At 39.0% G+C, this 23845-nt stretch overlaps 1 protein-coding gene across 1 annotated transcript in view; it reads left to right on the top strand.

Moving 5' to 3' along the window:
- The window catches only part of suclg2 (succinate-CoA ligase GDP-forming subunit beta), a 184869-nt gene extending 163465 nt beyond the window's left edge, over positions 1-21404 (top strand). Inside the window, exons 10-11 of the mRNA XM_036559221.1 lie at positions 11282-11402; positions 19023-21404. Coding sequence (XP_036415114.1) covers positions 11282-11402; positions 19023-19138 — 237 coding nt within the window. The 3' untranslated portion in view covers positions 19139-21404. The remainder of the gene's footprint in view (positions 1-11281; positions 11403-19022) is intronic.
- Positions 21405-23845: the final 2441 nt, after the last annotated feature.

The following is a 23845-nucleotide window of genomic DNA, read 5'->3' as shown; positions in this document are numbered from 1 at the left end:
AAAGTGCACTGACAGGCCGTTCTGCCGCCAGCGGCTATGTCCTTATTATGTGAAATTTGAGTCGCTTGTGCAACTTTTACGGCAGAAATCGGTGACACTTGTGCGAGGCGCTTACCGAGTGTCGGACGGCGCCTTTGTGCCTTTTTTTCTTTTTGTTTTCCGTAAAAATATTCACTTGAGTGGACCAGTACTAAATGCACTAGTCTAAACTCCCTGTGTTCCAGTGTGAACAGAACGTATTTATTTTTTTTTTCTCTGGTTGTTGTCTCAAGGGATTAATTAACTGAATGTTAATTGACTTAATCGATCCAGTTGAGTGTTAATTGGCTTAATTAAATGTTGCTTACTGTAATTTTGGACTGTTGCGCATTGCAGAACGATTTGATGATCAATCAAGCCATTGGTGCGTTAGGCTCCTAATTGGAGCGAGAATTGATTCAAATTGACCCGACGTCTAAAATTAGTGTAAGTGAAATGTTTACCCTGATGGCTACAAAATGCAATAAAACATGCGTGCTGCAACTAATTATGTTCATTTAAATCAGGACTAAGCTTCAAAAAACATATTTATTCTCTCAAATAATTTCTGTCTTATTATTAGTACTGTTATTAAGTGCTGTCAAGTCGTTTCCACCTCCTGGTGACCTTATGGATGTGCTTCTCCAGATTATCCTGTCTTCTGTTTGGGTCTTCAGGCTTCTGAAAGGCTGGTTCAGGATTCCTTTGACTTGTATCTGGTCATCCTCTTCCTCTTTTACCTTCAACTCTTCCAAGCATAATGCTCTTTTCCCATTGGTTCGTCTCAGAATATGTCCAGATTTGGTGATCTGGGCTTCGAGCAAGAGGTGAGGCTTAATTTGTTTGAGGATCCTTGCCATCCAAGGTACTCTCAAAAGTCTTCGGCAACACCAAAGACATCTATATTTTTTCTTGCCACATTTGTTTATGTCTAGCTTTTACATCCATAAAGAACCCCAGAGAAGACCACAGCCTGGACAGTTTTCATTTTTACATGATCTTTGTCTGTGTGGACAAATCGTTGCATTGGAAGATGATCTCAACCTCCTTCATCCTTGTTCTCTTGAGCGTCAATCTACGTCGTATTGCTTGAATGCTGAATCCTCTGTTGTTAATGACTGATCCAAGTTGGCAAAAGCCGTCCACCATTTCCACATCATTTCCATCAGTGGTAAATTAGCTTTCTTTCCTGTCATCATAACCTTAGTCTTCTTCATAACTGAAGTCCCATCTTTTCACTCTGTTCTCTAACCTTCCGTATAAGGGCCTTCAGATCTTCCAGACTTTCCGCTGTGGGTGTCATGTGATCCGCAGATCGAAGAATATTGATGTTTCTTCCTCCAATGCTGAATCCTCAATCGTCTTCATCCAGTCCTGCTTCCCTCATTACATGTTCTGCATACAGGTTGAACAGGTGTGGTGATAGTGGGCAGCCTTGTCTGACTCCTTTGCCAATGTGGAACCATTCTGTTTGTCCATTTTCTCTCCTGACCATGGCTGGTTGAACAAATCTCTGTCTTGTTTTCTTATTTTGACTATAGTTAAAGGGGAATTCCTGTTGAATTCACAATGGCAGAATGTTGCTGTGCATTGTGGGTGCTTGTGGTCTTGTACACCTTGCTTGTGTGTATTTTTTATTTTTTTTTCTCAGAAGTCTTACAACATTTGTGAGGTTATTTTGGTAACATGTTACTGTAGGGCAGCACTCATAAGGCTACACGACACCTAAATGTAATAAGACTTTGCTCTTAATTTGATCAAAAATGCAATAAAACCCAGTAATGGAATAAGATATTAAACATAGTCAACCTGAAAATGTAATAAATTCCCAACAAGGTAATAAGATATTATATTATCAGTAAAAAAAAATTATTGAATTACCAGTGAAGATGTTCTTACATTATTGGGAATTTATTAAACATAGTCAACCTGAAAATATAATTAATCCCCATTGTGTAATTATCAGTAAGAATGTTATTATATTATCAGTTAAGATGTTCTTACATTATTAGGAATTTATTAAACAAAGTCAACCTAAAAATGTAGTAAATTCCCAATGATGTAATATATTATCAGTAAAAGTATTATTACATTATCTGTTAAGATGTTCTTACATTATTAAGAATTTATAAAACATAGTCAACCCGTAAATATAATAAATTCCCAGTAGTGTAATAAGATTTGGGATTATCAGTAAAAAATATTATTACATTATCAGTTAAGACATTCTTACATAATTGGCAATGTATTAAACATAGTCAACCTGAAAATGTATTAAATTCCAAATGTAATATTAAATTATCAGTAAAAATATTAGTACATTATCTGTTGAGACGTTGTTACATTATTGGGCATGTAATTACATTATTGGGTTTCATAACATTTTCAAACAAGTGTTAAATTTCATTGCATTTCTGGGTGTTTATTACATTATTGGAACAATATTACGCTGTTGGCTTTTACACCACCTACAGAAACATTTCATGACAGGTGAGTCCAGCTGTCAATCAGACTCATCAGAATTGAGAACAACAGTCTTGTTGGATTGAGCCCTTAAAAATGTTAATATAGGTTTGTATCAGTTGTCATAGACACGTAGATGTCATGTAGCCTTCTGAATGCTCTACAGTAAAGTGTTAGCACTCAGTTTTACATGACTAGCCATTTTTGTGACATCACAACAGCAGTGAATTCATTATGGGCCAGTTTATTTTCAATATGGACAGTAAGGACTGAGGAGATTGTGGACCGTGATGTTTTTCCATGATACAGGCCTTTTAATGTAAGTTAATGTATCCAGGTTTTATTCCAGGTCATTTTGGATTATTTGTATTGGTCCATTCTTCATGAAATGTTTGCATGATGTTATGAGCTTAAATAAATGAGTCCATTTTGCTTTGTATTCAGAAGGATTTGATATTTAAGGCCTCGAATATTGAAATTCTGCTGCTGTTGGTCAGTCATGGCTATTATATGTAATAACACATGTATAACACTGTATCAAGGGTTTGTAACACATGATTCTATTTGATTCTGTTATTTGAGTGTGCTTGTGGTCATGTGAGAGCTAATATGGTTGGACTCATTCGTTATCAGATCATCCATTACGTTTCTTTCATTACATTGGCCACTTTTTCTGAATATGATTGTAAAGCATTATAACTGTTTAAGCCAGAAAGAGAGATCCAGCTAGTATTTCAGTAAAATCAGTTTGAAAAATTTGAGCATGGTACAGTGTTTTGAGGAAATGGGACACTTCAGATGGAACGTCTTCTTTCCCCAGGAACTTTGCATATGTGTTTAAGTAGGAGATTCACAAGCAGGTGGTGCGAAGCATGCCCAGTGTTTTTATGAACTGCGTTGACTTGTGTATAAGGATACATAAATCACCCTGTGTATCATTAATATACATAGATGTCAATAGGAAACGCATGAGCGGAAGAAATATGGCCGCTCTCAATACGGGCTGAGCTGAAAAATGGGGCAGTGATAGCGAGAGAGCCGTTAGGGGAAGGAGCAGAGCGCTGTCGCCCAGCTGGATCTGCAGTGCCCTCTGGTGGCACGAGAGCAGAAAAGGCAATGTTGTGGAAGACCCCCTTTGTGTGAGCTGTCAGTCAGAGTCCAAATACCAATGACAGTGTTCAGCTTTGACAAAGGAGGAAATGGCACTGCATAAAAAAACTGCCTTTTAAAGAAGGCCGGGCGCTTTTCAGTGCTTATCTGGTGTATTAAAGCTCTGCTGATGTTTCTGTATCCTGTTTTGACAAATGTTAGACAGGTTCTCATTTTTGCTGTCGACACGCAGATTCCTATGACGATAGTAGCCACTAGCATATCATCATCCCCATTAAAAGAAACTTATATCACTGAAACTTCACTGGAGAAGGGAGAAATATTCTTACACCCTTGTATTCAGCTTATTTTTTCATGACATTTTATGACATTTGTGTGATTTTTATGTTGCAAAAAAAAATATATATATATATTTTTTTTTTTAAAAAAGGGGGAAATTTTGCAGCAGTTTCCAAATACATAGGCTGTATGGATTGGGAAGTTGGTTTGGTTTTCCATGATATGGGCCTTTTAAAGTATGTTAAAATAACCAGATTTTATTCCAGGCTATTTCAGGAGATTTCTATTCATCATTTTCTCAAAAATCTGATTTGATTTCAGTATAAATTATTTGTATCAAAGTTAATGTGAAAGGATTAACGGTGCTAAGTTTATTGTAGCACCATTAATGCATTTTGTAGTTTGACCGGGGCATGTTTATGAGGAGTCTGGCTACTTCCTATTTCCCCCGTTATATCAAAAACAGGACTGCAAAACAGCAGAGGGCGCCCACGAGTGAGCCGTCAATGAATGGTGGTGAATGGAGCTAAACGGCTAAAACGAAAAGTTAAAATAGTTTCTAATCACTCGCCCAGAGCTTTCCTTTAATTTCAGATAGGATGTATTTCACTAAAAACTAAGAAAACTCACCTGTATGTTTCCTTTTTTTTATAGGCGTTTAAAAGTATAACAGTGGTGTTAAAATGTCTGTGTTCAGAAAATGAATGCATTCTTTTACATTAAAAATGTCTAAGCATTTATAAACTATGATTTTACTCAAATGATCCATATCAACCCATTCATTTTAGACTCGCTCAGGAGCGCCCTCTAGCATTTGAAAAACCCAGAAAGCATTACAGAGCGGTAATTCTCCTCTCTACAAGTTCTATGGTTTGACCGCCCAAACCATCCATGGTATCTGCTGTGCACTGTATGTGTTGCTATGATTTGCCGACTGTAGCCCTGTTGTTCAAATACAGCTTTTAAAAGGTAAAGCGATCTGTTTACGGTTCCTTTGATAAAACTGTTATTTCCAGCTTCTGCCAGGGAGAATTTGTTTATCACTGAAGTACGTCAAGTCTTAAGTAAGCAATAGAAAGCGCTGAAGCAGTGCTAGCAGGAGAGCTATGGATAAATCAACAAGCAGCAAACTAACAAAAGCAGCAGCGAAGTGCAAACTCCAGTTCTCCTCAAAACAGGATGTAGCAGTATAGAAGCAAGAGACTACAACTGTGGAGGAGCTGGACCCATCAGACTGTATATACAGTCACATGCAAAGGTTTGAACATCCCAATCATATCTACCGTTTTGCTGAGTTTCTAATTGAAAATAAGGTAATACATCCTCTGCAGAGAACACGCTTAAATATTTTTTTTCTACACATTTTAGTGCACAGTTTCTATTTATTTGCTAAACATTAAGTTAAGCATATGGAGGAAAACATAAAGCAAAAATAATGTGCCGAAACGTTTGCACAGGTCACATTTTATTATTTATGTAAGTTTTATTTTTTCTCTAAGTACATTGAGCAAATAATCAGTAGTTGTGCATAAAGACGTGCAGAAGTATGTTGTCTGTAGAGGACGTGTTCACCTGTTTTCACTTAGAAAATCAACAAAGCGTGTTTTTTTTAACCGTGACCAGGGGTGCCTAAACTTTTGCATACAGCTTTACTGTACAACATCAGTATATTGTGCTGCCTGTGTGTATATGTGTGTGTGTGTGTGTGTGTGTGTGAGTGATTTTAGACATTTGGAGCAGCTGCAGGACCATAAATTGTCCAGTCATGGTTGATGTGCTCTCAGCATCACTGTGTGGAGATTTTCTCCACAGTAGCAGAGGCCGGTTTGACGGACCGTTCAGGTGTGTGTCTGCTGTTCAGAGCTGCAGCCACACACACACACACACACACACACACACACACCTGCACACACACACACATTCTTCCTGTCACACACCTCAGAATCTGCCTGAGTGCTGCTGGTGTCCCCTGAGCTAACAACACCATCACCCGCTTATGTTTGTTTATTGTTTTCATTTGCTATCTGCTGGTCTGATAGCAGCACTCGGCTCTCTTCAGGTCACAGAGCTTAGAACGCACAGATGTTCTCACAGCGGAACAGAAGCAGTGGCACCTGGAAGTCAGTCTGCATCTCCCTCTCTCTCTCTCTCTGATCCACTCACTCTGTGTGTAAACAATATTAGCACCTGTTCCTGTCGATCACCCAGATTAGCGCAGATTATATGTAAACATGCCGGTTTAATCCCATCTCTCCAATCTCAGACTGCAGTAGCACAGGCAGAGCTGATACTCAGCTGTGTGTGTGTGTGCGTGTGCGTGTGCGTGTGCGTGTGTGTGTGTGTGTGTGTGTGTGTGTGTGTGTGTGCGTGTGTGTGTGTGTGTGTATTTAGGACTATAATTGTGGGGCCTCATTTATTTGTATGCAGAGATTTAATATTTAAATGAAGTGAAAATTGTCTTAAAGTAATGACTTATAAAATACAAATTTGACACGCAAATCTGCGTAGATTAGTTCAGTTTTCCAGCCTGACATTTATAGCAGTGATGTTAATGTGCTACAGTCTGTGATTTGTGAGCATTGTGTTTTTATTAACACAATTTGATATGCAAATTAACCAGGACTCTGATTTTGTATTAAAAAAGGACATATGGGATATATAAGGCAGATAGAACATAATAATAACAACAACAATAATAATATAATAATAATAATAATTATTATTATTATTGTTGTTGTTATAATTATTATTAATAGTAGTAGTACTGTGTTAAAATGTATGTACTTGTGTTAAAATGTCTAATGATGATTACTAATAATAACAAAAGTTCCTATTTATATGTAATAATAATAATATACCATGCTGAAGTGTGCATATATATATATATATATATATGAAATTAAATATAAGACATATGTACCTACTGTATAAACAAGCATTTTATATACAGTAAGTTCATACATTTATACAGTACTGCAAAAGCCAGACCACCAATTATTTATTTAATTTCCAATCAAATTGGTCTAAAAGTACAAGTAATTCATTTTTCAGCTTCGTAAGTTCAGTTATAGTAGTTAGTTGTGTTTCTTTGCTTCTCATAATCCAAAAAACAAAAAAAAATCCTAAAAACGTTCAATGATGTTGAGGTGTGGACTGGTCATTCTGTTGTCCTGAGAGCACCAGCAGCTTCTTCGCTTGGTTTGAGACCCATAGCGCTGAGTCATCTTCTCACAGTGGAAGGATGGACAGAATCACCTGTGGATGTTTTCAGATCTGAAGCAGCTTGATTTTCTCCTCTCTCTCAAAGATGAGAGCTTCAAGTGCTGTTTATCTGATGGGGGCAGTTTTGGTGTCTACCAGGTCTTCCAGGTGGTTGTTAGGAGGCCCATTTTCTCTGTATTTCAATCATTGTTTTGAACTCCAGTTTAGGAAACTCCTTTTTTTTCACTTATTTTCCTTTTCCTTTCTCCTTATATCTAATCTCATATCTAATCTCCTCAGAAATATAAGGGGAAAATGAATAACTTGTACTTTGCTGTTTTGACTGGAATTTAAAGAAATGAAGGCTGGTCTCTGTGAGACTGTGAGTATGGTACGTGCATGCACACATAATACGGTTTTTGTGCACACGTTCAAGTGCACCTCATGGACATGAATATAAATCATTGTTGGGATTATGTGAAATGTAATCTGTTTATTAGCTTTTGAGGGATTATCCTAATCCCATACCTGACTGTGGCTCGACTGATAGCGCTAACCTTGGCCTCGCTCGTTAGATTTCCCCTCACTGGCTCCGCTCATTCAGCCAGAGTTTTGAAGCTGAATATCCTGCGTCTGGTGTTTTCACAAGGACTTTGTACCTCACACTTCCTTTTCTTATCTCTCCTGGCACGCTGGAAGACCTTGTGGACGTGCGGGATCGTATTGTTGTTTTTTATGCCGCTCGCTCATTTGGGGAGCGAGTCGTGATATTGTTGAATCTAGGTTTTTTATTTTTGCGCCGTCCCAGACAAGGTTCCTCCGTGGCCTTGTCTGCCTCTGTCAGAGTGCTTATGTGCTTATCCAGCGCAACTGTGACAGCGGTATATTTAGCGACGGACTGACTAATTAAAGTTGCTTAAGTTTGTTTTGTTAGCAGTTCTAGCTGCTCCAATCTCTTGCCTTAAGTTTTAGTCACTGCATATGTGCATAGGTGTGCAGTGTATGTAAGCTAGAGAACTTCAAAGAAAGGAAATATTCTCCTGATAAGGTTAAGAGATTTTGGTAAAGTGTATTGGTTCCGTTTTTTGCTGCCAAATCGGATCCTTAGTCCTTTAATATTGAGTATCAGCCACCACAGTGCTGTGTTTTCATTGATATACAGCTACATGGTTTGGTAAGGTATTCTAGACGTCTAGTTAATACTACAGTAAAAATGCACTTTATAGTGTCTGTATAATGTGAAATTCTGGCAGTAATATTTCTTATGTATCCTGTATACTTAGTGCTTTATAAATCAATTTATAAGGCATTATATGGCATACATAACACCTTATAATACCAAGTATATGTTTGTATAATTGCTTGTATATATTATATCGAGATACTTCAAGGCGTTTCATGATATGCATCACGATAGTTTTTCTGAGATTTAATAAGTTGGAACAGACAACATGTAGTGCCGAATAACAATAAAGTAATATTAATAAACCTACAGCTGCAGTGATTTTCAATGTTTTACAAACTGCACTGTACTAAATCCAAGTAAACAGGCCTAATTATGCTCATAACTGTTGTGAAGGGTCTGGATGCCATACAGAAAACATACCAGAGCCTTGTTATAGTGCATTACAACATTCATGTTTGTTTCATGTTGTAACATTATAATCATATTCTCTTGCTTTATGAAGTGTTATGCATGTAATTATAACTACTTATTAGCAAATGTGCAGGCTTATGGCAGCCATTATAAGGCATTATGCATGCCATGTAACACTTTATAAATACATTAATAAAGCATTCTGAATACAGGATTCATAAAATGTTACCCTTTATTTTAGAAATTTGTTGAATATTTATTATAATCCAGCTTGACTGACTTCCCTGATGATTTAACTACCAGTTCATTTAAAATGCTGCAGTCACATCACTTAATTTCTGAGGAAAAGTCAGATACCACCCGCCATTTATGTAATTTCCAGTCAGAACAGCCATTAAGTACGACTTCATTTTTCAGGAGATGTTTCTGAGTAGATTAGACACAAGACCACTCGCATAAGGAAGGAGAAAGACAAAAGAAATTTTAGTGAAAAAACAGGAGTTAAGTAAAGACAAATACCAAGCTAACGGTGGTGCACATTGACTTTCCCACATTGGGTAAAACACTGATGGCAGCACTAGTTTAAACTCTGACATTTGAAGCCTGTAATGTGTTTTACTGTGTATGTTTTAGTGTTTCAGTAAATCCTTCAGTAAATACTTCAACTTGAAGCCTCACTCTTAACACTGGAGGAGGCTTTAGTACAGTACGCTTCACTTCACTTAGAGCGGACAAATACGACTTATGAGCTCTTATAATTTATGATCAGTATTTATAATGTATTATGTTAACAATTCACAATGCATAATAAACATGGCTATAATGTATAATGCATTTTTATAAATATTTATAGCTATGTTTATAATGTCTTATGAATGCATTATAACATGTTATGAATATGTTTATAGATGCTTACAAAGGTGACATTCATAGAAAGTATTACCAAAACATTTTTGAGTGTTTTATTAAACATCCACCAAAGCTTGAATGAAAAATATAGTAGAAATATGATGAAACACGGATTAGAGCTATCTGAGAACTGTGTGGGTGTGGCTAATGAGCAGCTTGATTGACAGCTCTGTCAAACACTCCTAGCCTGCTCCGCCCCTCAAACAGAACTGAAATCATTATCCAGCTTTTATGTGACGGTAACTGGACAAAAAAGTCACGGATGAACAGATATGCAGACGGATGGAGAACAAATGGATAAACAAAGCAGCACATGAAGGAATGGACGAACAGACTTGTGGATGGACGGACGAAGCAATGCATGCAAAAAGGAACGGACAAACGATGTTCATGTATGGATAAACGAATGAACGGGCTATGGGCACCTACAGTCAGGTGGTCTGGCTTGCTAGCTTTTGGTTGTGCTGGGTTACCTTTAGCTTGCTAAGTTTCTCTGACTCTGAAACTGTTTTCTGTGGGCGGAGCAAGAGATCTCAGCCTTGTGATTGGTTAGAAATGCTTACGGAAGCATTACCCAAGATTAGGACTGCCCAGTTGACATCAAGAGGATAGAAATATGGTGAAATATATTGCTTATTTAGTGGTCACTGGAACATTATTCAGAGGGTTTACTTAGTACATATTTACTGTTTGCCTGCAAGAACCAGATTAACCTAATTAGAAAGAAAACAGATTTAGTCCCTGTGTCTTTAAATCTTTAATCTCTTAGAGCGAGAAGAAAATCAAGCTTCACTCTTGCTTCAGATCCGAAAACATCCACAGATGTTTCTGTCCATCCTTCCACTGCGAGAAGACGGCTCAACGCTATGAGTTTGAAAAGATGTGTAGACAAATGTGATGTTATATTTAGTTGCTGAGGCATCTGTGCAATTTATCTTCAATGGCTGTTTTAACTGTGGATTAAATAAACAAATGGTGGTCTCTGACTTGCATGGTCATATATATTCTCTGTGCTGATATCTTTTTGTGTGGTTTACTTATCTGAAATAATACATTTATATTTATATAGATTGTTTGAGTTACACTTTACTGTAGGGTACAGTTCATAAGGCTACAGGACAGCTACATAAGCTTGTCATGATAACTGATATAAACCTACATAAATGTTGGTTAATGCTTATTCCAATTGGCATTATTTGCTATAAAGGGTACATTTACTCATTTTGATCAAAGTAGGGTTTATTACAGATGACTCCTATGGGAAAAAGCATTAATAAACATTTATGTAGGGTTATGTCAGTTGTAATGACAAGCTTATGTAGGTGTCATGTCGCCTTATGAACTGTACCCTACAGTAAAGTGTTACCATTGGTTGCCATGGTTTTAACAGGCACAGTAGCAGCTCCTTTTTCAGAACAATTCCACACTAGTTTTGTTTTCAACCACTCGCGAGTGACGGGAGTGTATTTTATTGGAACTGGATCAGTCTTAGTATAGCCAAAACCTGATCCATTAAAATATGCCTGATCCTGTTACAATCCAGGTCCTTTGGAGCATCCCTAGTATTGGCATATGCAGCACAACTAGGACAACTAGAGACAGTCTGGCAAGCTAAAGATGCTAACGTTTGCTTATTTGCAGTTTTAGCTGTCCAGACTCTTGCTATAAATTGACCCAACCCTCTCTTTTGTCTGTTTCTCTCAGGTGGAGGCCATTCTGGTGAATATCTTTGGCGGGATTGTGAACTGTGCCATCATCGCTAACGGCATCACTAAAGCCTGCAGAGAGCTGGAGCTCAAGGTGCCCCTGGTCGTCCGGCTGGAAGGTTAGTGTGTTTTTGAGCATGTTAGAAGGTGTGTATTTTGAGGTATGACTGCATCTGATGGGCCTTGCGGGGGGGGGTGTCATTGTATCCACAGGAAAGGATTTATTAAACAACGCTGGATAGACCCAGCTAGCGGTCTGTGAGCAGGCGGCTAATGGGTTAGCTTGTGTCAAACCATGCTAAATGCCATGTCCGCGCATAAATAATGCTTCCATCACGGTGCTCATTATAAGCAGCTCAAACTTCTCAGAGAGGCTGACTGCTCAACTGTCACGCTCCCAGAGTCCACCCGGGGTATCATGCGAGGGAGCATCGTTAGCATGCGCGCAACGTCGTAGCAGTCGTTAGCGATAGTGAGAAGAACGAAGGAGACGGCCCCTGATTGCGCGACCTCTCACCTGGGTATGCTAATGCTAAGAGCTAGAGTGTGTCCAGCCCTCGGCCTGCTCCCAGCTGGTCGTTAGGATAATTGGCACAAAATAGCTGAGTCATGCTACTCGCTAGCGCATTAGCTTACTGAATTCACTAACTCCATGGAGATCGCTAAGGTACCATAAGGAGCTGCCAAAGTAGAGACGGGGCTGATCCAAGCTTTAAGTTTCTTAGAGCCTGAAAAACAAAGATGATGCCTTTTGAAATGAGCCTTTATAAAGGTTTCTCAGTTGTCATGATGAGCTGATTGATGAGGCTCATTTAGCCGAAGCCAACTCTTTTTTTTGTTTATGTTATCCTGATTGTAAGAGTTATGCGTGAATGCATTTTGCATGTTGACATCAGCTCTGTGACTTGCTTGTAAATGACACAGTTGAACGCAAAAGTTTGAACACCCCTGGTCAAATGAAACATATCCTCAGCACACTTATTCCTGCATATTTCTGCAAATTTTAGAGCACATTTTCTTTTTATTTGCTTCGTTTGACTTATAGGAAAAAAATAAAACATTAAATATTACATGTACCATGAGTTTTGCACAAGCCACATTTTAAAGGTGTATATATAATTTTCCCCACTATGTTAAATTAAACAAACAAACAGTAATTGTGCATTAAAATGTGCAGAAGTGTGATCTCTCTTAAGAATCTGTAACTTATTTGCACTTAGAAAATTTGACCAGGTGTGCCTAAACTTACAGCTGTACTTCAGACTCGGCGTACTTCGGTGATAAACAAATTCACCATGGCAGAAGCTTGAAATAACCCCGGTTTTATTGAGAGAGCCATCAGTGCAACTAGCCATTTAAAACCTTGTTTTTTTTCACACTTCTAGTCTGGTTACATGAACTGGACAGCTACTTCCATGACTGGCTGGAATCTGGGCAACCTAACGGTGAATCCAGTCTGTTGTTGTAGCTATGATTTGAGACATTAAGCCTTCTACTGTAATTCTGTATCATTTACTGAATCATAATAATAAATTCAATGTATGAAATATCCTGGAGGACACCAGCTAATTTGATTCTAAACGATAGCAACTGAAGGTTGGAATAGCATTAGTAGTTGATGGTTTAGGTGTGTAGTTCAATACTGATAAGATAAAATGTGGATCAAAATCTCAGCAGAAATAACTAAAGTCAGCCTGAGGCAGTAAACGTGGGGTTGAGCTGAAAAAGTTATTTGGGTAGAGGAGAGTTCTTGGGTGTGAGGTGTGTGTGTGTGCGTGTGTGTGTGTGTGTGTGTGTGTGTGTGTGTGTGTGGCTGGGCATGCTGCTGGGAGATCGATAGCCGTGCCTGTCTCTCAGTGTGGGCACTGATCATGTCTGACAGAGTGCTATAAGATGGTTCCTCTGTCTGACTTTAGCTGCATTATCTGCCCATTGATTCCCCCCTGAAACATGGCACAGCTTGATGGTCAGGGGGCTTTACTCAGCCTGCCTGAATCTCCGACGCTGAACTCTGTATATCTGTGAGACTTTTTTATTAACTTTAAACTTTATAAACTTAGTTTAACATGATGCTCATTTTTCTGCTGCACCCCCCCGCTTCTTTACCCACAGCATTAGCATTCACCCTGCTGGCCGGTGCCTCACACTCCCCCCTGCTGTTAGGAAGTGGCTTAACAGCCTACAACCCTGCTTTATTATTATTATTTTTAACTATTCTTTCTTTTGTATTTATATCATTGCTGCCGGAGCAAATCCAATTTTTATGATATATGTTGTCAGGGATGCTTTTTATACATGGAAGAAACATCAATGCTGTGTTATGATTAATACTACCTTTAGTAAAGAAATAAAAATTGTGCTATTCTTTGTGAAAACTTGATATATCCAAAATTGTATTAATAACTAAAGGTAATAAGTGTGTATCAAAAATGTTAGCTTTAAAAGTCTAACATTTTCATGATGAATAGACCAATAAAAAAGGTCCAAAATGACCTAATATTATCTTGCATATAGATTATTCCCTTCTCCTGCGAATTACTTTGTTAGAGAAAGAAGGTTTTGCTCCGACAGTGACCACGTAAAGGTAGAAAATAAAAGTAGAAAGTATAAAGGTAGAAAATCTGTGTGTTACATCTGAGTTGCATTTGGTGACGACTGTGTGATGTTAGGGGTCATAACATATAGCATATATAGCATAACAGCCTATTATAATATTTGATTGTATGTTTTGTTACAAAAAGTTTTTTTAGATAATTCAGATCTTAAAAGAGAAATAAGAAATTATATGAAATGTTTGTTCTCTCACTGGGTGATGAAGGGGTGGGCAGGTTGGAGCAATGGACCAAACCAGACATCCTTCTGGGCCTCTTTTTGGCAGCTTTCGTCTGTAGATATTGTTATTATAGTTATTATATACAGGCAGGTTCATATAATACACATGGCAGTGTATGCAACCTGTGCATTTGTAATGCTCTTTAGGCAGCGATCAGTCTGAGGCCATGTTGTGGTGTTAGTGAAGTAACTCTGCTTTGTGTTGATGTGAGACTAGAGTAGGTCTCTGGCAGCACCTAGTGGTGACAGGTGAGCACGGGAACATGTGTGCAAGAGTGTGTGTTGCTCAGTTAGAGCCTCTACCCTGCAGTGTGTGTGTGTGTGTGTGTGTGATTGGGTGAGATGGGTCTGTGTGTGAGTGTGGATCTGCTTGGGATTGCTGGCTTTAAGATTTTGATTGAATGGAGGAAATGCATACACAAACAATGACACACACGTTTGTTTTTACAACTTTCCAGGGCATTAGATCATATGAAATTCAGAATTATGTCAAATTATGGAGATAGAAGGTTTTGTTCAGACAGCGACAATATGTATTTACACTGTGTTTATACAGTGCTGATTGAAAGTTTATGAACCCTTTAGCATCATTTCTGCATAATTTTGATGTAAAACAAGAACAAATCTTCATTTACTTTAATTATAGATAAAGAGAATCCAATACAACAAATAGCACAAACAATTCTATAGTTTTTTAATTCATTTATTTAACACCATGATCCAGCATTATATATTTCCGTTGGCAAAGGTGTGAACGTCTAGAATTATCACTTTGGTGTAGGTGATAATTAGGGTCAGGAGGTTCAGTCAGTTGGATGACAATCAGGTTATTCATTCAGAACCATCAGCCAACTGTGTTTCGCACACTGTGGAATTAGACCTCCGCATTTAACCCATCCGTGCAGTGAAACACCCACATACATACACACTAGTGAACACACACACACTAGAAGGCGGTGAGCACACTTGCCCGGAGCGGTGGGCAGCCCTATCCACGGCGCCCGGGGAGCAATTTGGGGTTAGGTGCCTTGCTCAAGGGCACTTCAGTCATGGACTGTCAGCCGAGGGGATCGAACCGGCAACCTTCCAGTCACAGGGCTGGTTCCCTAACCTCCAGCCCACGACTGCCCCCATAAAAAGACGGGCCTGATGTTCCCTGCCGAAACCCGGATCAAACCAGGGACCTGTAGATCTTCAGTCTAACACGCTCCCAACTGAGCTATTTCTCTGCGGAAGGTGTGATTGTGGCTGATCCAACCCTGTTTCAGAAACTTCAACCACACATTTGTTAGTTCATGCCATGTCTGAATCAAAAGAGATTTCTGAGGCCCATAGAAAAAACATCTACCAGTGCTCATTAGGCTGGAAGAGGTTCCGAAATAATTTTGGAGGAGTTTGGACCCCCTGTCAGGCAGATGGAAGAAATTCAATGCCATTGTCAGCCTTCCCAGGAGTGCTCATCCAACAGAAATGATTCCAAGATAAAGACGTAGATATTGTGGGAGGATCTTCAGGTCTCTCTTACACTGGCTAATATCAGTGTTTATTAGTTCACCATCACGTAAATACATAAATAAGGATAATGTATATGGATTGATAGCATAGTGGAAGCCACAGTTCTCCAGGAAGAACATTCTGCCTGTTTAAAGTTTTCTAAAGATCACCTGGATGAGCCAGAATACTGTTGAATAATGTTATGTGGACAAGTAAGGCAAAGAAAAACGTTGTTTGACAAAAATGAACACTGCATTGAAACATAAAAACCTTATTCAACTGTGAAACATGGCGGTGGCAGTATCATGGTTTGGGGCTGTTTTGCTGCTATTGGACCACGACAGCTTGCTATCATTTGAATAAGGTATGAAATCTGGATTGTATCAAGAAATTCTACAGTAGAATGTTAGAGCAATTACTGAAAGCAGAGGTTCACACACTGTGCCAACAAAGACATTTAATGGTGGATCACATTGTTCAATAAATTAATGAAAACCTGTATAATTGTTTGTATTTCTAGGTTAAATGAAAATCTGATCCTATTTTATGTAGAAATGCATATATATATATATATATATATATATATATATATATATATATATATATATATATATATATATATGTGTAAAACTGTTTATCTGGGCAATGAATTCTTATTAATCGTTCATTTGTTCAAAAACACTTTAGAATAATGTAGTGACCACATGCATGTCAGTGTTGTTTGCTTAACCATTTCCAGGCCTCTCCTCACTGCAGCCCCGTTTTAATTGTAGTTATTAGTCATTTGGCTCATCAGTCCTTCATTATTTTGTATTCATTGTAATCATAATGTGTTTAGGTGCTTAGACTTTTGCACAGTACTGTATATCCACTTTCCTCCCTCTTTCTCTTTCTCTCTCTGTCTCTCTCTCTTTCTCTCTCACTCTCTCTGTCTCTGTCCAGTGTTTTATAGGTTGAGACAGCAGCAGACACTCTATACCCTGCTAACATGCTCCCTTTAGTCCGGTTCCTGCGCTAATGAAATTATACAATTGATTGTTTAGTGCTGCCAAATGTGGGAGATGTGTTGGAAGTGAGTTGTTATGTGAGCGGACACGGGCGCTGAAATATCAGTAGTTAAGTGGTGCTGGTAATTGAATTCCTTCTGAAACTGCTATTGATTAGAGACACCTCCCTCCAGAGAGAACAGATACCATCATAATTACACTGCGTGCTCACACACAGACACACACACACACACACACACACACACACACAAATTATACTCAAACACACGCACACAGTCATACTCAAACACATGCATAAACTATGGGCTTTTTTTCATTACTCTTTTTGTGTACTTCACTGTGTGCCCTTCTTTTTCGGTACTCTGTGCACTTTTTTATGTGCACTTCTTTTTCAGTACTCTTTTGTGCACTTTATGTGCACTTTTTCCTGGTACTGTTTTTGTGCATTTCTTTGTGTGCACATCTTTTTTTCAGTCGTTTTTTGTGCATGTCATTGTGTGCACTTCTTTTTCAGTACTCTTTTTGTGCACTTCATTGTGTGTACTTTTTTGTGGTACTCTTTATGTGCACTTTTTTTTCAGTATTCTTCTTATACACTTTTTTGTTTGCACTTCTTTATCAGTACTCATTTTGTGTACTTTATTGCGTGCACTTCTTTTCCAGTACTCTTTATGTGCACTTCTTTTTTGTACTCTTTTAGTGTATTTCATTGTGTGCACTTCTTTTTCTGTACTCTTTTTGTGCACTTTTTGTTTGCGCTTCTTTTTCTATACTCTTTTTGTGCACTTCTTTTTGAGTGAATCTCTATCTTTGTGAGGACTTCTACTGACTCGTGTAATACTGTTGCTGTGTAATGCTCCACCCAATCCTAACTCTAACCCTAACCTCAGTGACCAAAAGTCAGTCTTTCAGCTCTTCTAGTTTTTCCAAAGAGAAGTTGAGTTTGTGTTGAAAACAGGACCAGAAAAGTGTCCTCACCTCTACTGCTTCATGCTTTTCTGTCATTGCGAGGAGAGTCGGTCCTCACAAAAGGTTAAACACAGGAATAAACACACACAAAAACACCCCAACAGCAACAGCACCTTCCTCTGAGACCCCCCTCTCAATCTCTGCTTTTTTTGTCTCTCTTCTCATTTTTCCCCCCTCTATCTCTATGTCGATCTCCCTCTCTATCTCTCCTCTCGTCTCCTGGGGTGTTTTTCAGTCGCTATTTTCTTGTTTTGGCTCTGTGCCCTTCCCTCGTGTCGGTTTGGGCGGTATTGTGAGAGATTTTGTCAGGTTATAAACCCTGTATAGACCCCCGGAGGGCCGAGGGATCCGTCCTGGAACGCTGCCTGATCAGAATGAAACTGAGAGCGCGCACCGAGGGCCCCCCCAGCAGCTGGGGTCGACATGCACTGCAGCCAATGGAACGACACCACTGACTTTCAGCCAATCAAACGAGCGACCCCTTTCTTTTTCCCAGCCAATGGCCCGGCACTGCCGTATTTTCAACACCGCTGCCTTTCTAGGTCGAAAAGGACGAAGTTCAGTTTTGCAACTCTCTCAAATTCAGGCCCTGCTATTCTCATAGTTTAGAGAGAACAAAGGAAACTCCAGCCAAATCAGAGCCGTTTTGAGTTTACCATGTGAACAGGACGACAGTTAAAGAGATAATTGGGCAAAATTCAGATTTACACAGTTTTCCTCTTATTTCAATGTAGTCGATTAGCCAAGGTATGTTTGGTGTCTGAAGTTTGCTTTTCCTTAGCTTTGTACTAGAGCCGCGAGGCTAACATAGCTAACAAACGCTAGAAGTCAATAGTCACCCAAATAGCCCAAATTGTTTCTATAAAAACACATCTCCAAAATTTCTCTCAGCTGCTCAAACCATCCCCAAGTCTTTATTAAAGTCATGCAGACTTGCCTACATGGTTTAGGACACAGTTTGACTATAGAAATTACTAAACTATAAACTATAAAAAATTAACTAAATTTCACAGGCAGCCATTTCAGACAACGCCAGAGCTGTATTTATGATGGTCATTGTCACAAATACCGATTCTAGATCCTCACTCCTACTCCTGAGGTGGTTTTTGAAAACAGAGCCTGTTCTCTAAAATGACTGCCTGCGGTTTGGTTCATTTTTATAGTGCACAGTAAGTCGCACTGTGTACTAGTTCACATCTACAACTATGTGTAAGACCTGGATGCAGTTTGAGTGGGTTGAGAAAAGTTTTATGGATGCATTTTTACAGAAAAGATTTGGGCTATTTGGGTGACTATTGGGCTCTAGTGTTTGTTAGCTATGTTAGCCTCGCTGCTCCAGATCTAAACTCAAAAACTAAAAAGTGTGTATGTATGTATGTATGTGTTTGTTTGTTTATGTCATGGCATAACCAGAATTCTCTTTCTGTGTGGGTGTAGGAACCAACGTGCAGGAGGCTAAGCGGATCCTGTCCGAGAGCGGCCTGCCCATCACTTCGGCCAGCGACCTGGACGACGCAGCCAGGAAAGCAGTGGCTGCTATCACTAAGAAATGATATGCATACATACTTATACAATAACCTCTTCCTTATCCACATGCACTCATCAATCATGCAAGTAGAAGATCACAGAAACACTCACTGCACTAAACTGGGCTCGCCATGCCCTGCCGTCCGGTCTGTTTAAAGCTTAGGCCCCTCCAACAGAGCTGTGGACAGGTTAAAGGGTTCAAACCTGCTTTAAAGTGATGATTTCCTGTTCAAATAGCTTTTAACCTGAAATGTTAAAGAAGATTTCCAGTATTTTTTATTCTAATGTATATCATCTGCATCTGTGGAATATGTTTGGTTACCATGGACAGTAATTTTGAAGCATTTCCCTGTTAGTTAGAACAGAAAACCTATTGATTTGAAACATATACTGTAGTCAATATACCAATAGAAGTCAATGGACAGTCGCTTCAGCATCTTCCCATTGGCTTCTATTATAAGTCCCCAGTGGTTTCTATCATATGAATGGCTGAGTTCTGATCTATTCCTTAGATTTCTGTTCTTTTGCCTATAAAACATATGTCCATGGTAATTGACCGTATGTCCATGATATTTGACCATATGCCACAGATGCAGCAGATAAAGATTAGGTTGAAAATGCTGTAATTTCCTTTAAAACTAGACTTTTTTGTCAACTTCTGAAAAGCCGAACTATTCCCCTAATAATAATTCCTTAAAACAAGCCCTATTGACCGTAAAATCCACTCAAGCACATTCGTTTACTCTCTTCAAGTGCCATTTGTCACCACAAGTCCTTTAATTTACTTTTGCCGTTGTATCTCAAGACCATTTGCATCTTTTTCTTCTTATTATTTTCCTTTTTTTTTAATTAACCTGTGGGTTTTTTGTACAATCGTCCAATCGTTGCTTTATGTATAATCATGTTTGCATTCCGTGTTGGCGAGAGATAGTCAACCTCCTGATTGTTTTTCAGTGTGGGAGCATTCGCAGGGTTAGCGTTAGCCAAGATAGCAATCAGCACAATAGCGCTCCTCAGCACACAATGAACAGCATTGCGTATTGTTAATCGCACACAGTAACCGCAGGGAGGGAGAGGAAACTCTCTGATGGTTATCGTTATGACTGTGAAATGAGCTGCAAACCTGGTATTGATTTATTAAGCTTCTTATAGGCTCGCTGGCCTGGTGTGAAGTGGGATTCAAACCCATGGCCTACTGCTTTGTGGCTGTAAATGCTCTACCAGGTGCCCTGTGGCCAGAGTTGCCTTCAGGCCTGTATTCTGGGGAAAAAAAGGAGTAAGACGTTTAATTGATTTGCCCACAAATGTGTTTTTTCTTAGCTGCTGTTGTGTGTTTGGACGACCTTTACAGAACATTGAAAAAATGTCATTCAACCTAATGATAAACTGTCATTTTTATTTGTTTTTTAGACATGAACATCTGGTTGATAGGCTTAGCGTAAGTGCATCAGCGTCAACTGTGTCAGCGATCACTAAAAACCTTGATTACACGACAAAACCTGCACCTGCTTTTTCCCTAACGTTGTAACTTTTCACTCTTGCCCAATATAAATATATTTAGAAATTAATAACACTGTAAATGTAGGTATTTTGAGTTGTGCACTACAGTTTCTCTTTAGCTTGAACTAGATTCAGAGTTCTGTAGAACATGTCCAACCTAGCAACAGTAGCTATGACAGAGTGCATTTGTGGGCGGAGCTTGGAGAGGTTGATTTAACAGCTTCTATATCTCCTCCACTATGATACATTTGTTAGCCTGGGTGAGGTGTAAGTTAGCAAGCTTTTAGGGAGAACTGAGCTAAATAATGGATTTAGCTCAGGTGCACCTTACCTTTTAAGCCTTTTAGCCTCCAGGTGAATCCAGCTTACTCTTGATTTGGCCTTATTTCAGTTATAAGTATGGCTTCTAGGGCTCGTTTGCCTCGTCACAGGTCTGAATACGTGAAGCCTAAGGCCTAGCTTATTTATGCCTTACTGAAAACGTGTGTGTTGTGGGCGTAAGATAAACACTGGTGTCGTTCTATGCCTTTTAAAATCCACTGTGTGCAGCTACTTTGTTGTGTCACTTCAAATAAAATCTGGTTTAGTGCAGTAGCCAGACTTGATTTGTTGTCACCATGCCTATCTCAGATTTTACAGTCCAGCAGGCCAACTTTTCCATCCATGATTTATTTTTGTCTATTTCTTTATTATAATGAAACAAAATTGTATGTAATTAGACTTTTTGAAATACATGAATGTATTTTTAGAGTATTATTTGTTCAATTAAATAAAAAGATTCCGTTAAACTCACATTGTGTCCTGTTGTTTTTGCTTTTGTTTGTATATTTTTTGCTATTATAGGTGTGATTTTATGATGTGTGTGTGTGTGTGTATATATATATATATATATATATATATATATATATATATATATATATATATATATATTTAATGTGTGTGTGTGTGTACAGGTGTATGTACGGATGTATATCGTCAGTGTCAGAACAAAACCTCAGAACTCCCAAAACTTGGAATGGAAGTTAATGGAGACAGTATTCATCCAAAGTAATTTTGGACCATTTAAATTTCCATACAGACTGTAAAAACATAGTTTATTGCTTATCGTTTTGATCTTTCATTCAAAATGTAAACAAAAATCTAACTTTTTTTTTTTTTTTAAGTACAATGATTTTAAAAAAACAATCATAAAATAAATATTTTTCTTAAATCTGTGTGTGCCACAATCGTTGGCACCCCTTCATTTAATCCTTTGTGCAGCCTCCCTTTTGCGAAGGTAACAGCTCTGAGTTTTCTCCTATGATGCTTAATAAGACTGGAGAACGCATGGCAAAGGATCATTACTCCATACAGAACCTCTCCAGATCATTCAGACCCTCCCCTTCAGCTCATCCCAAAGGTTCTCTATAGGGTTTAGGTCAGGGCACTGGGGTGGCCTTGACAAAACCTTAGTTCTTTGGTCAGTGATTCATTCTTGTGTTGATTTTAAGGTGTGTTTTGGATCATTGTCCTACTGGAAGATCCAAACTCTGGTCCAGTGTAAGCTTCCCGGCTGAGGCAGTCAGGTTTTGACTTTATTTCTGCTGGTACTGGATGGAGTCTGTGATATCATGTATCTGATTAAACCATTAAACCAGCCCAACAGTATCACACATCCACCACCATGCTTCACAGTGGGGAACTTTTCTGCATGGCTATCTTTGTGTCCATGCCAAACTCACCTCTGGTGTTTGTTGCCAAAAAGCTCTATTTAAAGCTCTAGTTTGTTAGTTCTTGACAGCAGAGGCTTTTTTCTGAAAGCCAGTGTGTTGCGTTGATCAGTGCAAGTCTGTGGAGTTGTTTCGTTGGGAGGCTGATGATGATGAGGTCAGCGTTTTATAACATTTTGACATCGAAGGGATCAGATTAATGGCCTCAACCAAAGAGTGACACAGGAGAAGTGTGTTTTAATGCTGGGTGCCGTGTTAATGATCACAGCGGGGTTTGTGTGTGTGTGTGTGTGTGTGTGTGTGTGTGTGTGTGTGTCCTTCATGGCTCGTGGGAGTGTGTGTGTGTCCACAGCCGTGTGCTGAAATCCATCCGTGTCATTGGCCGGAGTGTGTGATGGATTATCTGTCTGCCGATCTGTGAGGACACTCAGACCGGATCAAACGCCCCGAGCTACTGACCTGCTCTCATAACTCTATTGCTCTCTCTCTTTTTCTCTCTCTCTCTCTTCCTCTCTCTCTCTCTTCCTCTCTCTCTTTCTCCCTTTCTCTCTCTCTCTCTCTCTCTCTCTCTCCCCCCATCTTTCTTTCTCACTTTCTCTCCCCTCTCTCTGTCTGTCTCTCTCATTCTTTCAGTATGTCTCTTTATTTCTATCCCTTCTGTCTCTTTCTCTGTATGTCTGTCACTCTCTCTCTCTTGCTCTCTGTCACTCTATCTTTCACTCTCTGTCTCCGTTTTTCTCACTTTCTCTCCCCTCTCTGTCTGTCTGTCTGTCTGTCTCTCTCATTCTTTCTGTCACTGTCACTTTCTCTTATTCTCTCTCTCCCCATCACTCACTCAATCTCTCTCACTCTTCTATCTATCTATCTATCTATCTATCTATCTGTATCTCTTTTTATTTCTCCTTTCTCTCTTTCACTCTGTCTGTTTCTGTCTAGCTCTCTCTTTCTCTCCCCTCTATCTGTGTCCATCTCTCTCATTCTTTCTGTATCTCTTTTTTATTTCTCTCTCTCTCTCCCACCTATCTGTCTGTCTATCTGTCTGTCTCTCTCTCATTTTTTCTGTATCTCTCTATTCTCTCTCTCTCCCTCTCTCTCTCTCTATCACTCTCCCCCACCTGTGTCCATCTCTCTCATTTTCTCTTTTATTTCTCTCCCTTCTCTCTCTTTCTCTTTTTCAATCTCTCTCACTCTTCTATCTATCTATCTATCTATCTATCTATCTATCTATCTATCTGTCTGTCTGTCTGTATCTCTCTCCTCTCTCTCTCATTCTCTCACTCTCTCTCTGTCTATCTCTCACTCTCTCCCCTCTCTCCTTCACTCTCTCCCACCTATCTGTCTGTCTAGCTCTCTCTCTCATTCTCTTTTATTTCTATCTCTTCTCTCTTTCTCTGTCTCAGTCTCTCCCACTCTCTATTTGTCTCTCTATCCATCCATCCATCCATAATTAGTTTGAAATGCTGCAGCGCCATTATTAACTGGTATATAGAAACAAGATCTCCGTTCTCCAGTTTTAGCATCTAT

The sequence above is a fragment of the Colossoma macropomum genome, unplaced genomic scaffold (assembly GCF_904425465.1).
Source record: "Colossoma macropomum unplaced genomic scaffold, Colossoma_macropomum, whole genome shotgun sequence".
Classification (NCBI taxonomy): Eukaryota; Metazoa; Chordata; class Actinopteri; order Characiformes; family Serrasalmidae; genus Colossoma; species Colossoma macropomum.
This window is presented reverse-complemented; position numbering and strand designations above follow the sequence as displayed.